This window comes from Melanostigma gelatinosum (genome assembly GCF_949748355.1).
Source record: "Melanostigma gelatinosum genome assembly, chromosome: 22".
Lineage (NCBI taxonomy): Eukaryota > Metazoa > Chordata > Actinopteri > Perciformes > Zoarcidae > Melanostigma > Melanostigma gelatinosum.
In genome coordinates this window covers 1164105-1178643 of record NC_136655.1, presented here as the reverse complement: position 1 = coordinate 1178643, position 14539 = coordinate 1164105, and the positions used below count along the sequence as shown (strand labels likewise).

Genomic DNA, 14539 nt, shown 5'->3' with positions numbered 1-14539 from the left:
ACGACGCCCCCGAATTTGGGGGCTCTGGGTGGGGGGGGCTCATAAGTAGCGTCCAGAAATTGCTAATTTTGATAGCCAGAAGTGTACATGTGTATATTTGGGCAACGTATGGGCAACACGATCATAGAAGTCACTTCTTACACACTCCAAACACAACTACATACACTACTCATAGAAGCATCGAGAACATGTGATAAAAGGACCAAATCCTGGCCAGAAATCTGCATTGTGTGTGTTTTAAATCCATATTTGCACCACTTAGCTCGCAGCTAGCGGGCTAATCCGTTAGCATTAGCATGCGACACAGAAATCATAACTACCTTCGGTTTTTCTCTCCGTTGAACCAGTAGAAAGCTGTGAGTGGTCAAGGGTACCATGGCGCTGGTCTTCAGCCGAACAAATCCTTGTTTTTTGTGACGTTTTATGAAATATTAGTACAAAAACATCGAAAAATAATCCGTTTTAGCGGCACCGTCATGGACGCCAAGTGCTTCCTGTTTACTTCCGAGCTGTTTCCTGTGGAAGGGGGGTCAACCCACCTCGGGCCAAGGGTCAGACTTTCGGCCAATAGAATTTTACGCTCGGGGATAAGCGGCACTTCTTGCAACGTTACTCGCTGAAAGTTCTGTCAATCAACACCAAATTCTACACCCGCCTTCCTGAGACTCTGACGTGTGGAAGGCGGGCTCAATGACTCATAGGCTGACCTGGAGCCCCATAGACACAAATGAACTGAGAAAATCCTGTAGATGACAGCCAGAAACATACTCTGATGTGAGGAATCTCAAAATGATTCCTAACGGCTGTATTTGGATGTATTGAATAATATGAGTGATAAAAAAGTGAAATATATAGTTATATAGTATATAAAAGTACAATGTAAGAGCTGCAACAGCTGCTTAGAAAATGATGACCTCGCGTGACCTCTCTGTACTAAAGCCTCTTATTCTTCACTTTATCCCACTTTAGCCTTTATTCAGCAACTACTGATCGGTTGTGCAATGATTTGGGAGAGTTTTTAGGGAGCTGCTGCATTATTTCAAAAACACAATATCAATGAAAGTGCTGTTGTTTTCAGGCGAATCTGAATATTTTCAATTTGAGCTGTGTAATGTCTTCATTTACTGTATGAACCAGCAACATATACACAATATCACCCACTGAACAATCTCCCCAGTGTTGTGATCTGATTATAGCCTCAAAAATGATTAAAATAGACCTTGTAGTTACAGAACTGTGGTCTCCTTAGTATGGGTATGCTATTTTCGAGCAGAGGCCTACAAATAGGGCTAGTGTTTAAGTAACAAATTACTTATTTTGCCAAAACTTAACCAAGTAGTAGTTTTGGTGCCTGAACACAACCAAGTACTTTTGTTCTGACTTCCTGTCTGTGGCCACCTTTGGTTCCTACTGAAGACGTAAATCTTTAAAGAAAACCTCTCAAACGTGTGAGACTGAACTCCAGATGTGATTTGTTCCTCGTCGTCAGGTAGCGGAGCAGCTGATCAACCCGTTCGGAGAGGACGATGACGACTTTGAAGTGAACTGGATCATCGACAGGAGCCTTCAGGTCGGTGGCCAATCACAGCACTCAGATACAGGCCCATGATGTCATGTGACACATGTTGCCGTTAACTGAAGCAAAGTAGCTTCCACTGGTGGCCCGAAGCGTTAACAGAGCATTGTCCTGCTAATGCAGACGACTTATAAAAATGACGCTCACGTACAACAAAACTGTATTGTGAATTACAACCCAAGGGAAATGGATTTCGGCATTTCAATTGATGAATGCCCAATGAGTTTCATCTCCGCAACTCAACGACTTTTGTTGCTTTAATTTAACCAAGTAGTATTTCTGTAGCCTAAACATAAGTACTTTTAGAGCCTAAAAATTACCAAGTAAGTGCCTAAAGCTAAGCAATTAGTTTTGGTGCCTAAAGAAGAAAAGAAGAAACCATTTTTATTGTCATATACATTTTACACATACACAAAAGTTGACTACTGCATTTGACCCATCCCTGTATGTAGGGAGCAGTGGGCTGCCATTAATCGGCGCCCGGGGAGCCGGGAGTTCAGTGTGTTGCTCAGGTACACTTCAACACGTGACACGTCCCAGTCGGGGATCAAACCGTTGACCTTCCGGTTCCCAGACGACCCTCTTAACCCAGTGAGCCACAGTCACCCCTTAGTTAAAAATAACTAAGTGGTACTTTTGTAGCCTGAAGATAAGCAAGTACTTTTATTTTATTTTTGCAGAAAAACACAAGAAATAAATAAAAAAGAGGGAAAAAAAACATTGACTTCCAAAAAACCGCTGACTCATTTCTGGGTTTTAGGACTCATTCCTTCAAGCTTTTCTCAAAAACAAAAACTACGCTAAAATCCTTCCATCCTTGTCACTTCCTGTTTACCTGTCCCTCCAGGTGTCTCTGCTGGCTGTGGATGAGATGCACATGAGCCTGCCTCACATGACCAAAGACATGTACTGGAACGACTGCGCGGCGCGCCCGCCGTACACGCTGGCTGCTGCCGACTACTGCATCCCCTCATTCCTCGGCTCCACCACCGACATGGGGTCAACATGCACACACATATGTTTACATGTTACACATTTCAACCAAGCAAGCTGATTGGTTGAAACCAATGATGTAACCCTCGGTGGTTGCCACACGGGGAGCTAGGCGGTGTTTTCTGTTTAAATTCTGTTTCATCGTTATAGAAATCTTTTGACTAATGTCTCTTCCAGACTGTCTGACATCCTGCAGTTCGACGAGGCTGATGTTAGCGATGGTCATCCACGGCAACAGGAGACTGCTTTGGCTTGGCACCAAGAATCTGTAATACCTTTGTTATTCCTTCAGTTTAAAATTAAAAGTAATAGTAAAAGAAAGGATTTGTTTGGTTTGTGCTCTCTACTTGGCTGCTACCATAGTTCTTTGTTCTTATCTTTGGATGTTTTTCAGGTTCTGGGTCGAGTCCGGCGGCTGCTAAGCGTTCAGGATCCTCCTGAACTCCGACCTCCTCGACCCATCTTCAAGCGACACAGCAGTGACGCAACAGGAAGCTTCTTCCCAGACTTCAGGTTCAATATTACTCCATTTGAAGCACTAAAGTTACCCACATTGGTTGATTTATATTTCTGTGTGATTGTATTAACAGTTAGTCTTTTCGTCAATCCATCCAGGGTCAATCCGAGTCCAGAGGACATGGGTCTGGACACCCTATCCACATTAAGGGAGGTAAGCAGCAACCCTCCATCTCCTGAAAGCCCGCCCTCTACTGTTTTCCCCCGGCTTGTCGTCAGTCCGCCGTTGTCCGGTGGCGGCTGTCACAACATGGAATCTTCTGGCAACGGTGAAGCGGCACAATCCCAAAATGGACTGGATCCTTCCCCCTCTGAGGAGGCACCGGGTTTGGATACCTCGAGGTAATTCAGTGTCCTCACTTCTGTCTGTTTGTCAAACTCTGGCCTCAATGAAACCATTATGCTGCTGTTTTGAGGAAGTGGGATTACCAAAATAACTAGCAACCACAGTTGTACCAAAGGGAACGTTAACGTCCTTCTTTGTATTTCCAGGACCAGCTCCACAATTTGTTGTTCCCCAACCCAGTTGGGACCCAAGGAATTCCGTTGGACAAATCGCCCACCGACCCGGCCACGGGGCCGCCAGTTCTCCCTCCAGTTCTCAAGGCAGTCATCGAAAGCATCGGTCCGAAGCCTGCCGAGCCCCAAGGCTTTGGGAAGGCGGAGACGAGGCCTGGCTCGATTCCAATCCCGACAATCAGCCGGTCCACCTACCAACACACTGCAGCTGCCCGACCCCGAGTACGACCAAGACTTCCAGGGAGTGGCAGGGACCGAGGATGACGAGAAGGAAGGAACCAACGACAGTGAAGCGAACAAAAACGATGACTCCCAATCGCAGAACTCGGAGAACAAATGAGGGCCACTCACAAAGTAACATGATACTACGAATCTCAGCGCTGGTTTTCATGCCTTAATATTTTGTTAATTCTCGACACGCACTGGAAGACATGAAATTAACCACCAAGACCTGGACCTGATGTGGGGAGAAATTGTGTTGACTGTCAAAAGTTGGAGTGTTTTCCCATTCACTTCAATACATTTAGCGGTTTTGTTGGATGCCATCTGGTGGCCATTAGAGGAACTGCAGCTGAACACACTTCAGTTTTGGATCCAACTGTGGTGACTGCTGATGAGATCAAGTACTCAGGATTACTGACTCCACTTAAAAGGTCCTTTCATGGCACAAAATATTCTCTCTCTGTAATAGTTTGTTTGTTTTTGTAAATGTAACTGAAGTAATGACTATACAGTAAATGTACTTTTTTAAATAAAGCGTGACTAATTCGTCAAAAATGTAATCAAGTAGTACTTTTGAAGAATAGTGCAACCAAGGCCATAATCAACAGTTCAGCCAGGGGTGTCGTTAGGCCTATTTTAGGGGGGCTGAAGCCCCCCTAAAATAGGACTAGGACCTTGGGGAGGCTGCTGCGCTGGCTTTCTCACTCTGCCAAGTAACATCTCTCGTCAACGACAGCCAGGATTATAAACAAGGAGTTTAGCCCAAAGTAAATGATGCACGGAGTGAAATTGTAAGTACAGGTAGTTACAGAATGTGGCTATCTGTAGTTAACAATTGTTACCTGCTTAAATTTAGGTTTACTTGAGGCAAAAGAAAGGGAATATTGTAGTGGGCTATGTTAACACTTAGCTAGCTAGCTAACTATTTTGTTAGAAACTGTCTCCAGTGAGCAAGAGTGTGAACGAGCGAATTCGAAATACAAGAAATAACTATCGACATCTCTCTATTCTTTGCATTAATATATCTCTCTAGTATTTCGAAACAATAATATCAGTCCCTATAGAATGTTGTTGTTTATAATCAGTTAACGCTGGTGAAAACTAAATGTCATAGTGTCCCTCATAATGCTCAAAACTGTCTGAAACAATGGATATCCGCGGCCCCAAATGGGCCCCAAAAACAATTGCTGTCCGCAAACATGACACTCTCCTTGGGGCTAAGCCCCCCCTTTCTTTGAATCCTAGAAACGCCCCTGAGTTCAGCCAATGATAATCTTTGATGATGTGATTGGAGGATGGTCTATGATTGGGCACTGTAAATTAACCTAGGGCTGCAGGATTTGTGAAAAAGATGACTGCTGTAAGAACAATGCTTCTAGCTAGTTACAAAACGAGTACTACTTGTGATGCCTTTGTAAGAATTGCATAGTTTTTATTGATGATACAGTTGTCTGCTATTAACCGATAACCAATGGGTTAGAGTTAGGTTGGGTGTTTAGCAAAGGCAAAGCCAACCCGGTCATGTCCTCTGTCGAAGATGCTGTAGAACTCTGTCAGAAATACATCTCCCAGAATCCACAGGGGGCCTTCGGGGGAAACCATGTCCACGGCCTGGAAACCACTGAAGCAAAACTCCTTGTCGCCAAGTGTCTCCTGGAGACAGAGATGGACAGAGAGATGACTTTTGACGACGACATTTAAGTATCATACTGTATATTTATGATTATATTACTCATTTCAGTTGCAGACTCACTGAGGTTAGCTTTACAGTAACATTACAAAGCGTACTAAGCCAGAATAAATTAGATAAATATAACAACTTAATGCTTCAGCCACACGCTCTTGTCACAGCAGTGCTATCAACAGATGAGTGTCCGGCTCATTTTTATGGAACACAGCAAGTTCAGTGTAGCAGTAAAGCTTGGTGGAATTGAAAAGCTAGCTTGCTAACTAGCGTAGAGCTGGCTACTCAGCTACCTGGTCAGCTACCTTGTGTGGCACATGGTTTGAGATATCTTCTAGAACTTCCTAACGCTGAATACCTTCTTGAAAACTCCTTTGACTTTTAGGCTCTGCTGAACTCTTAAGCTGAAAGAGACCCTAAGAAACCCTTTAGAATACCCCGAACCCTTCTAGACCACACTACTGAATTCAGACTCTACATGTTAACAAATATTCCTTACGAGTATTTTAGAACAAGCGCAGACAGCTGCAGAACAAAGTCCGTCAGCCAGTACGGAAGACAAGCGAAAGGAGACCAACCTTCCTAACGTATTGCTCAGCAGTCAGTGTGTATTCTGTTCCTCCAAGGACGAATGTCACATGAGGCAAACTGGACAACCTGACACAGTCGATGAGGAACTGGAACATACACAAAAGATAAAGGTCAAATGAGATTATATGTTGAAACATTTCTGCATCTATTTGTCTAAGATTTAAGTGTTGGCCAGAAATGTCTATTGAGATTTAGATTATGCAATCAAATTAGGGTTTAACCTCTCCTATGTTTGTGGGCGTGGCTCCAATCAGCTGGTGAAGGCTGAGGATGTCAACGGTCGGTCCGGCGATGAGGGAGGTTCCAGTATCAACAATCGCCTGGCAACCACGAGGACAGAGAGAACTTGTACCCTGCACCGCGACACTGAAAGATACACAGATATCATAATATGTTTTACTGATTCACCTTATTTAAAGAGTGACTGCACCTTGTCTATTAATCTGGTTTGGACTGCCATCTACTGGTTGTTGCATTTACTGCACAACATATGAATTGTGACTCCACACAACTGTAATGTCGGATGTGGTCCAGAACCAAAGGGGCCACCATGAATAACCAAGAAAACATTTCAAAGATCAGCACTTGTTAGTACATGGTCAGGACCTCAACTCGGGGTAAAGATTACAGTTACAATGAATTAATGAGTTACTCAGAGTCACAATCTTAAAAATATGTGGGAAACCTTTCCATCTTAATCTGCCAGTAGCCCTTAGCAGTCACTGGATTCCAGTTTATTGGTCCGCTGTACAACGCCTCGTCTTTTCCGCCTAGCAACAGTTCGCCTTCTGGGGTGCCGCTGCTTGTTTTCCTGCAGGGACAGAAATCACATTCCAATTAACAAACAGCAATTAATTCTTTGTTTTATGGCCCCTAAAGACTTTATTGTCAATCCACTGAGGCTTTTGAATTCACAGAGTCCTCTGGACCCTCTGACTCCTGTGAAATCCTTCAAACCTTAGATTTCTCTGGATGTTGAGACCAAACGACTCAAACCATTCCCCAAGAGTCAGCAAGTTATTAATACAACCAAACATTCTATCAACAAATTCACTCGCCAGCATTCTCGCAATCCTTCAAGAACCCTGGGATCTAGGACCCTATACATCTTGATTTCTCTTTGGAACTACCCAGAAACCCTTACAATCTGTGACTCTTGGGCTCCCATGGACCCCTCAGGAACTGTTGAAAACCCCAGATCATCCTAACAACTGGATCCTTGTGGAAACAGACTAAAGCATTGGGACTACACTTAAAATGCTGCTAATCTTTGTAACCCTCTGGATGCTCATTGAACCCTTGGAGATCTCCAAAGCTCTTCAGACTCTCCTGAAACACAAGGGAAACCTTGTGTACCACCTGAAACCCATTGGAACAACCTAGAGCCACCTTTCCAAAACTCTCCCGAAACCCCTTGAACACCCAAACACTCTGTGGATCCTTGAACTTGGCTTTTGACTCTTTGGACTCCAGGTAGGAACAATATATTCTCCTCACTCCAATGGACCCCTAAACTGGTTGTACTGGTCTGGAAAAGGAGGTTTTACCTGCTGAGGTAGAAGGAGAAGATCGGCTCGTCCACCTCCTTCTGCGCCAACATGTTGTCGAAAACGGGGTTTCCAAGGATCTCTGCCAGGGACGGGTAACCCATCCCCAGAACGCCGTCGAATTTTGCCCTCACAAACGCAGAACCAGGCTCGTAGACCGACTCCCCAAACTCTTGGTTGTGGGCGGTCAGACTCCCGATCTGGAACAGAAGATAAATCGTAATAGAATGTTTCTTCAACTTTTTAACTTTTCTCGTTTTACTGCGCTGTTTCACCAAGTCACCTTCCTGTGTATGTTAAAACACAGGATAAATGAAGCTTCTAATCTTCAGCTACATGGGTTCAAAACAAATCTTCAAATCTTTTGCAGTTCGTTTACTGAGGAGAATTAGTTCCTTTGCTGGGAAATGATGGCAACATCTCATTTTGAGGTTCTTTGTTGATGTTGGTTTGGTATCTTAATACTCTTATAAAAAGATTCCGATGCAAGATTTTGGTATTGGAAGCGTTTCGGTTTCAGTGTGTCGTCTTTGTATTGTTGATTAATCAGTTTGAGCAGGATTTGGTTGAATGCAGGTAAACGGTAAGTGTGGAGAGCAAAATAGGCCGAACGCATTGGCTGAATCAACCTGTTTCGTCTGACTTTGATTTTTGTTTTTGTTAGTTTAAAATTTGCTTGTAAACTCAAATCAACTCCGACTCCAGGAAAAGGAAGCCTTTGCCCACATATCCGCTGGCTACACCGGACCCACAGAATATAGTCCTTGGCCGTGGAGGCTTAATTAACCATCGTCAGACTGATAGACGATGGGTTCACAGATTGGTATCTTAATAAAGAATTCATTTAGTTACAAATTGTAATTTCATATTTGAACATTTTGACATTTCTTTCACTGCAGAATCTATTATTTTTGTGTTTATTTCTTGGACAGGAAACCGTCGGTATGACTTGCAACACGACCAGAATCTAACCGTGGACGTCTGTAACCAGTCGGTTCCTCATTTTGATGCCATTGATGCAGCTTTTATTGGCAACTTTGACATGATCCAAAGAAAATGTACTTAAAAAATGTTTGCGAATTGTTTATTTGTTAAGCTTCTACCAAGGGCTCCAAATGTAATCTTTACTTTTGCATCCAATTCAGGTGTTTTGACCCGTATGTCCTAGATCACTACATGCTGAAATTATGAAGATAATTACACCTTCAGCATCTCTGTAAAGGAAACTTTGGGACCAACAGTGGTTATATTTTCAGGTACCAGGACCGTAGTGTGGATTGATCAGGATCACTGCTTGAAACTGATCCATTGCAGATAAACGGTACGCTTCCATAATGTGTTCATCCAGCAGGATTCCACCAAGTGAACCCACATTTGATGACCTCGTCTTTTCTTGCAATTGCAACATGAACATAGTTTAGCAGAGTGGAAATAAACTGGACCTTCAGCGTGTCTCTGGCCATGACTCCCAGCAGGTGTCCTGATCCGTAGTGGATCCCAAACGTCCGGCCGTCATGATGGAACGAAGTGGACTCAAACGCCCTGAAACGCCTGTGCAACGCTGTGAACACACACACACACACACACACACACACACACACACACACACACACACACACACACAGACCTTGAACTCCTTATCAGTCAGGAACACACTCAACCCTGCTGTCATGCTGACCTGACCCACAAACAACTCTTATAAAACACCAGTCAAACAGCTGTGTTCTGTGCTGTTAAATTGTCTTGTGAGTAGTGTGTTGTGTGTTGTAGTGTCGTGTTGTGTAGTGTAGTGTCGTGTAGTGTCGTGTTGTGTATTGTATTGTTGTGTAGTGTAGTGTCGTGTTGTGTAGTGTCGTGTTGTGTATTGTATTGTTGTGTGTTGTAGTGTCGTGTTGTGTATTGTATTGTTGTGTAGTGTAGTGTCGTGTAGTGTATTGTATTGTTGTGTAGTGTAGTGTCGTGTTGTGTAGTGTATTGTTGTGTAGTGTAGTGTCGTGTAGTGTATTGTATTGTTGTGTAGTGTAGTGTCGTGTTGTGTAGTGTCGTGTTGTGTAGTGTAGTGTCGTGTTGTGTATTGTATTGTATTGTTGTGTCGTGTTGTGTATTGTCGTGTTGTGTCGTGTTGTGTATTGTTGTGTATTGTTGTGTCGTGTTGTGTAGTGTCGTGTCGTGTTGTGTATTGTTGTGTATTGTCGTGTTGTGTCGTGTTGTGTATTGTCGTGTTGTGTAGTCGTGTTGTGTATTGTGTAGTGTCGTGTAGTGTCGTGTTGTGTCGTGTTGTGTATTGTTGTGTAGTGTCGTGTATTGTTGTGTAGTGTCGTGTTGTGTCGTGTTGTGTATTGTTGTGTATTGTCGTGTTGTGTCGTGTAGTGTTGTGTATTGTTGTGTATTGTTGTGTATTGTCGTGTTGTGTCGTGTCGTGTATTGTTGTGTATTGTCGTGTTGTGTAGTGTTGTGTATTGTTGTGTCGTGTTGTGTATTGTTGTGTATTGTCGTGTCGTGTTGTGTAGTGTTGTGTATTGTTGTGTAGTGTTGTGTAGTGTTGTGTATTGTTGTGTAGTGTCGTGTCGTGTATTGTTGTGTATTGTCGTGTATTGTCGTGTCGTGTATTGTTGTGTATTGTTGTGTCGTGTTGTGTAGTGTTGTGTATTGTCGTGTAGTGTTGTGTATTGTTGTGTATTGTCGTGTCGTGTTGTGTAGTGTTGTGTATTGTTGTGTAGTGTCGTGTCGTGTATTGTTGTGTATTGTCGTGTATTGTCGTGTAGTGTTGTGTATTGTTGTGTATTGTTGTGTATTGTCGTGTTGTGTCGTGTCGTGTATTGTTGTGTATTGTTGTGTCGTGTTGTGTAGTGTTGTGTATTGTCGTGTCGTGTTGTGTATTGTTGTGTATTGTCGTGTCGTGTTGTGTAGTGTTGTGTATTGTTGTGTAGTGTCGTGTCGTGTATTGTTGTGTATTGTCGTGTATTGTCGTGTCGTGTATTGTTGTGTATTGTTGTGTCGTGTTGTGTAGTGTTGTGTATTGTCGTGTAGTGTTGTGTATTGTTGTGTATTGTTGTGTATTGTTGTGTATTGTCGTGTATTGTCGTGTAGTGTTGTGTATTGTTGTGTATTGTCGTGTATTGTCGTGTCGTGTATTGTTGTGTATTGTTGTGTCGTGTTGTGTAGTGTTGTGTATTGTTGTGTATTGTTGTGTATTGTTGTGTATTGTTGTGTATTGTCGTGTATTGTCGTGTCGTGTATTGTTGTGTATTGTCGTGTCGTGTTGTGTAGTGTTGTGTATTGTTGTGTAGTGTCGTGTCGTGTATTGTCGTGTATTGTCGTGTCGTGTATTGTCGTGTTGTGTCGTGTTGTGTATTGTTGTGTAGTGTAGTGTTGTGTTGTGTCGTGTTGTGTCGTGTAGTGTTGTGTTGTGTATTGTTGTGTATTGTCGTGTTGTGTATTGTTGTGTATTGTCGTGTTGTGTATTGTTGTGTATTGTCGTGTTGTGTATTGTTGTGTATTGTCGTGTTGTGTATTGTTGTGTATTGTCGTGTTGTGTATTGTTGTGTATTGTCGTGTCGTGTCGTGTTGTGTAGTGTAGTGTCGTGTAGTGTATTGTTGTGTCGTGTCGTGTTGTGTATTGTTGTGTCGTGTCGTGTTGTGTATTGTCGTGTATTGTCGTGTTGTGTATTGTTGTGTAGTGTCGTGTCGTGTCGTGTTGTGTCGTGTCGTGTATTGTTGTGTATTGTCGTGTTGTGTATTGTTGTGTATTGTCGTGTTGTGTATTGTTGTGTATTGTCGTGTTGTGTATTGTTGTGTATTGTCGTGTTGTGTCGTGTTGTGTAGTGTAGTGTCGTGTAGTGTATTGTTGTGTATTGTTGTGTATTGTCGTGTCGTGTCGTGTTGTGTAGTGTAGTGTCGTGTTGTGTATTGTTGTGTCGTGTCGTGTTGTGTATTGTTGTGTATTGTCGTGTATTGTCGTGTTGTGTATTGTTGTGTAGTGTCGTGTCGTGTCGTGTCGTGTATTGTTGTGTATTGTCGTGTTGTGTATTGTCGTGTCGTGTCGTGTTGTGTATTGTTGTGTATTGTCGTGTCGTGTATTGTTGTGTATTGCCGTGTCGTGTCGTGTATTGTCGTGTCGTGTTGTGTATTGTTGTGTATTGTTGTCGTGTCGTGTATTGTCGTGTCGTGTTGTGTATTGTTGTGTATTGTTGTGTATTGTCGTGTCGTGTCGTGTATTGTTGTGTATTGTCGTGTCGTGTCGTGTATTGTCGTGTCGTGTCGTGTATTGTCGTGTCGTGTCGTGTATTGTCGTGTATTGTCGTGTCGTGTCGTGTTGTGTATTGTTGTGTATTGTCGTGTCGTGTCGTGTATTGTCGTGTCGTGTTGTGTATTGTTGTGTATTGTTGTGTATTGTCGTGTAGTACCACAGGCTTGGCTCACGCAGTAGGTCGACGGCACCCAGAGGTCGGCTGAGCCGGTGTCGAAAACCACAGAGAAGTTCTGCAGCGGACTCCCCAAATTGATTTCACCGTAATACTGAGCCTGAAACACAACAGACAACATGGCGTCACGTGGACCGGTGGCCGGATGGCGCCAAAGAAGTCCGACTTAGGGGCCATCCAATGGTATATAGACTACCTGTATGGTTAAAGGTGCGCAGTTAGACATTCAACTATCATCTATGTGGAGATACAGAAGAGTAATGTTGTAGACTGTATATAGGAAGTGGACGTAGTCATCGTGACGTGGCCATCTTGTTTTTATGCAACCAGTGAACAGGAAGTGACCGTATTTGGACTGAGGAGTGACGTAGAGACGCCGTATACATCCATCCTAACAGACGCCTTGTTTACTGCCTTGCTCAGGAGCACCTCGGTAATGTTCCGACACTGTTGTTCTTACGTCCATGAAGTTGTAGATCTTCTCGCTGGAGCGTCCGAGCCGCAGCGACGGCGTGCCGGGCGGGAAGCACTGAGCGTAGCGCCGGTTAAACATGTCGGGCCGGTGCTCCTTCAGGAACTCCTCCAGCACGCCTTCGGCTCGCAGCTGGGAACGAATCGAACGCACCCGCTTCAGAGGGACCCTGGGGGGGGGGGGGGGGGGGGGGTTAAACATTATTTTATTTTATAACACTTTTAGGAAATGCACTCATTCGCCTTCAAAGTTAGATGAGAAGAGTGTGAGCTGAGCTTAGCATAAAGACTGGTTAACATGTTTGTTGAGTCTGTATTCTAACTGAGCTGTTAAAACAACTTGTTCTGGCTTCACATGAGTTATAGACAGAGGCCGGCTAGCTGTTTCCCCTCGTTTCCAGTCTTTATGCTAAGCTAAGCTAATCGGTTAGCTTAACGAAAGCGAAGTATCGATCTTCTCATTTAAACTCGTCTAGAAAGCATATTTAGCAAAATATCAAACGACTAAATATCGAACTATTCCTTTAAAAAAGAAAGAATCCTCAAAACGTCAGACTGTACTCAGAATACTTTACATTTTTTGGAGTAAAACAAAAACTTGAACAGACGATTAAAGACAATTGTGAGGTAACTCTCAGAACTGTGGGGATAAAGTCACTTTTTTGGATCATGAGTCTTAATGTTTGTAATTAGCTTGTTTCGGGTCCCTCTGACTTGACTAAAAGTAAAAAGTTATTGTATTATCAATTATTAATAGTATTTGTACACCGATATACACAAAGGTGTGTTTCCTACCTGACCAGCGCCGAGCTCGTCCATGTCCACAGCAGCAGCAGCAGCAGCAGCTTCAACATGTCTGTCTGAGAGTCCGTCACAGCGAGAGAGAGAGAGCAGCTTTTATCAACCACTGCTGCTCTGATCGATGTGTGTGTGAGAGAGAGCGTGTGTGTGTGTGTGAGAGAGAGAGCATGTGTGTGTGTGTGTGAGAGAGAGAGCATGTGTGTGTGTGAGAGTGTGTGTGTGAGAGAGAGAGTGTGTGTGTGTGAGAGCATGTTTGTGTGTGTGTGAGCGTGTGTGTGAGCATGTGTGTGTGTGTGTGAGCGTGTGTGAGAGCATGTGTGTGTGTGTGAGCATATGTGTGTGTGTGTGTGAGAGCATGTGTGTGTGTGTGTGTGTGAGCATATGTGTGTGTGTGTGTGTGTGACAGGAGACTCTCTGAAACTTGATTCATCAATAATTATCTGATCAATAAAATACAGTAAAGTCAGACATGTCAATATTTTAAGTGTGTTTCGTTGATTTCTCTGGTGTTTGAAGATCATCAGTCATGTCAGAAATGTTTGAAATCTGTCTCAGCGTCAAGGCTTCTACGCTCTACGACGGCGTAAAACAAATAAACTACGGACTCGAGGAGAGAACATTTATTTTTGTTCTCTTAAATCCTGACATTGTTCCCGAGTGTTAACTGTCCTGACTCCATATTTTAAATTTCTTTTACCTGAAGTAGCTCTTACACATCGTCCCAACTCACACTTTTTATTTGTGTCTGAAACCAAATGACGCAGAAGCTTCGGGTTCACTTCCCCGTCCGGTTGTGAAACAGTTTGTTTGCAGTCGGAGGTCTCGGTCGCTTTGACCCGACGGGACAAACACAGGGTGGACAAAATAACGGGAACACTGCTTCAGACGTTCAGATGATTAAAGAGACTCGAGTACTGTACTCAAGTACAACGTTGAGGTACTTTAACATTCAAGATTATATACAACAGTACAAGAGTCACTTTGAATACTTTTACTTTATTTTACTGATTATACTGAGGGAACCAAATAAAATACAATAAATAATAACTATACAAAGTCAATATTTGCATTTCTGAATTATTCACCCAGCAATGTGTGTAAAATATGATCTCTGCGGTAAATATATGCTTTTGCTGCGCGTCCTCTCCGTAATGCGTGTTTGATAGCTTCATGTTTTTGCATTAAATCATTCTGA

General features: G+C 43.2%; 2 protein-coding genes across 3 annotated transcripts in view; one reads left to right on the top strand and one right to left on the bottom strand.

Annotated features, from left to right (window-relative positions):
* Nucleotides 1–4356, top strand: part of LOC306795894 (bestrophin-3-like) — an 11262-nt gene extending 6906 nt beyond the window's left edge. The window contains exons 9-14 of one of the 2 annotated variants that reach the window (XM_079294590.1): nt 1490–1570; nt 2424–2575; nt 2747–2837; nt 2964–3082; nt 3185–3427; nt 3578–4356. In XM_079294590.1, coding sequence (XP_079150716.1) covers nt 1490–1570; nt 2424–2575; nt 2747–2837; nt 2964–3082; nt 3185–3427; nt 3578–3944 — 1053 coding nt within the window. In that variant the 3' untranslated portion in view covers nt 3945–4356. Of the gene's footprint in view, nt 1–1489; nt 1571–2423; nt 2576–2746; nt 2838–2963; nt 3428–3577 lie in introns of both variants that reach the window. The other variant, XM_079294589.1, reaches the window with a different exon arrangement.
* A 952-nt stretch (nt 4357–5308) lies between these two features.
* On the bottom strand, nt 5309–13397 carry nots (nothepsin; the record flags this gene model as incomplete). Its single annotated transcript, XM_079294740.1, has 9 exons — nt 5309–5479; nt 6089–6187; nt 6323–6467; nt 6787–6912; nt 7649–7848; nt 9091–9209; nt 12055–12172; nt 12533–12713; nt 13339–13397. The coding sequence occupies 9 exons, from the start codon at nt 13395–13397 to the stop codon at nt 5309–5311; spliced, it is 1218 nt and encodes a 405-aa protein (XP_079150866.1).
* Nucleotides 13398–14539: the final 1142 nt, after the last annotated feature.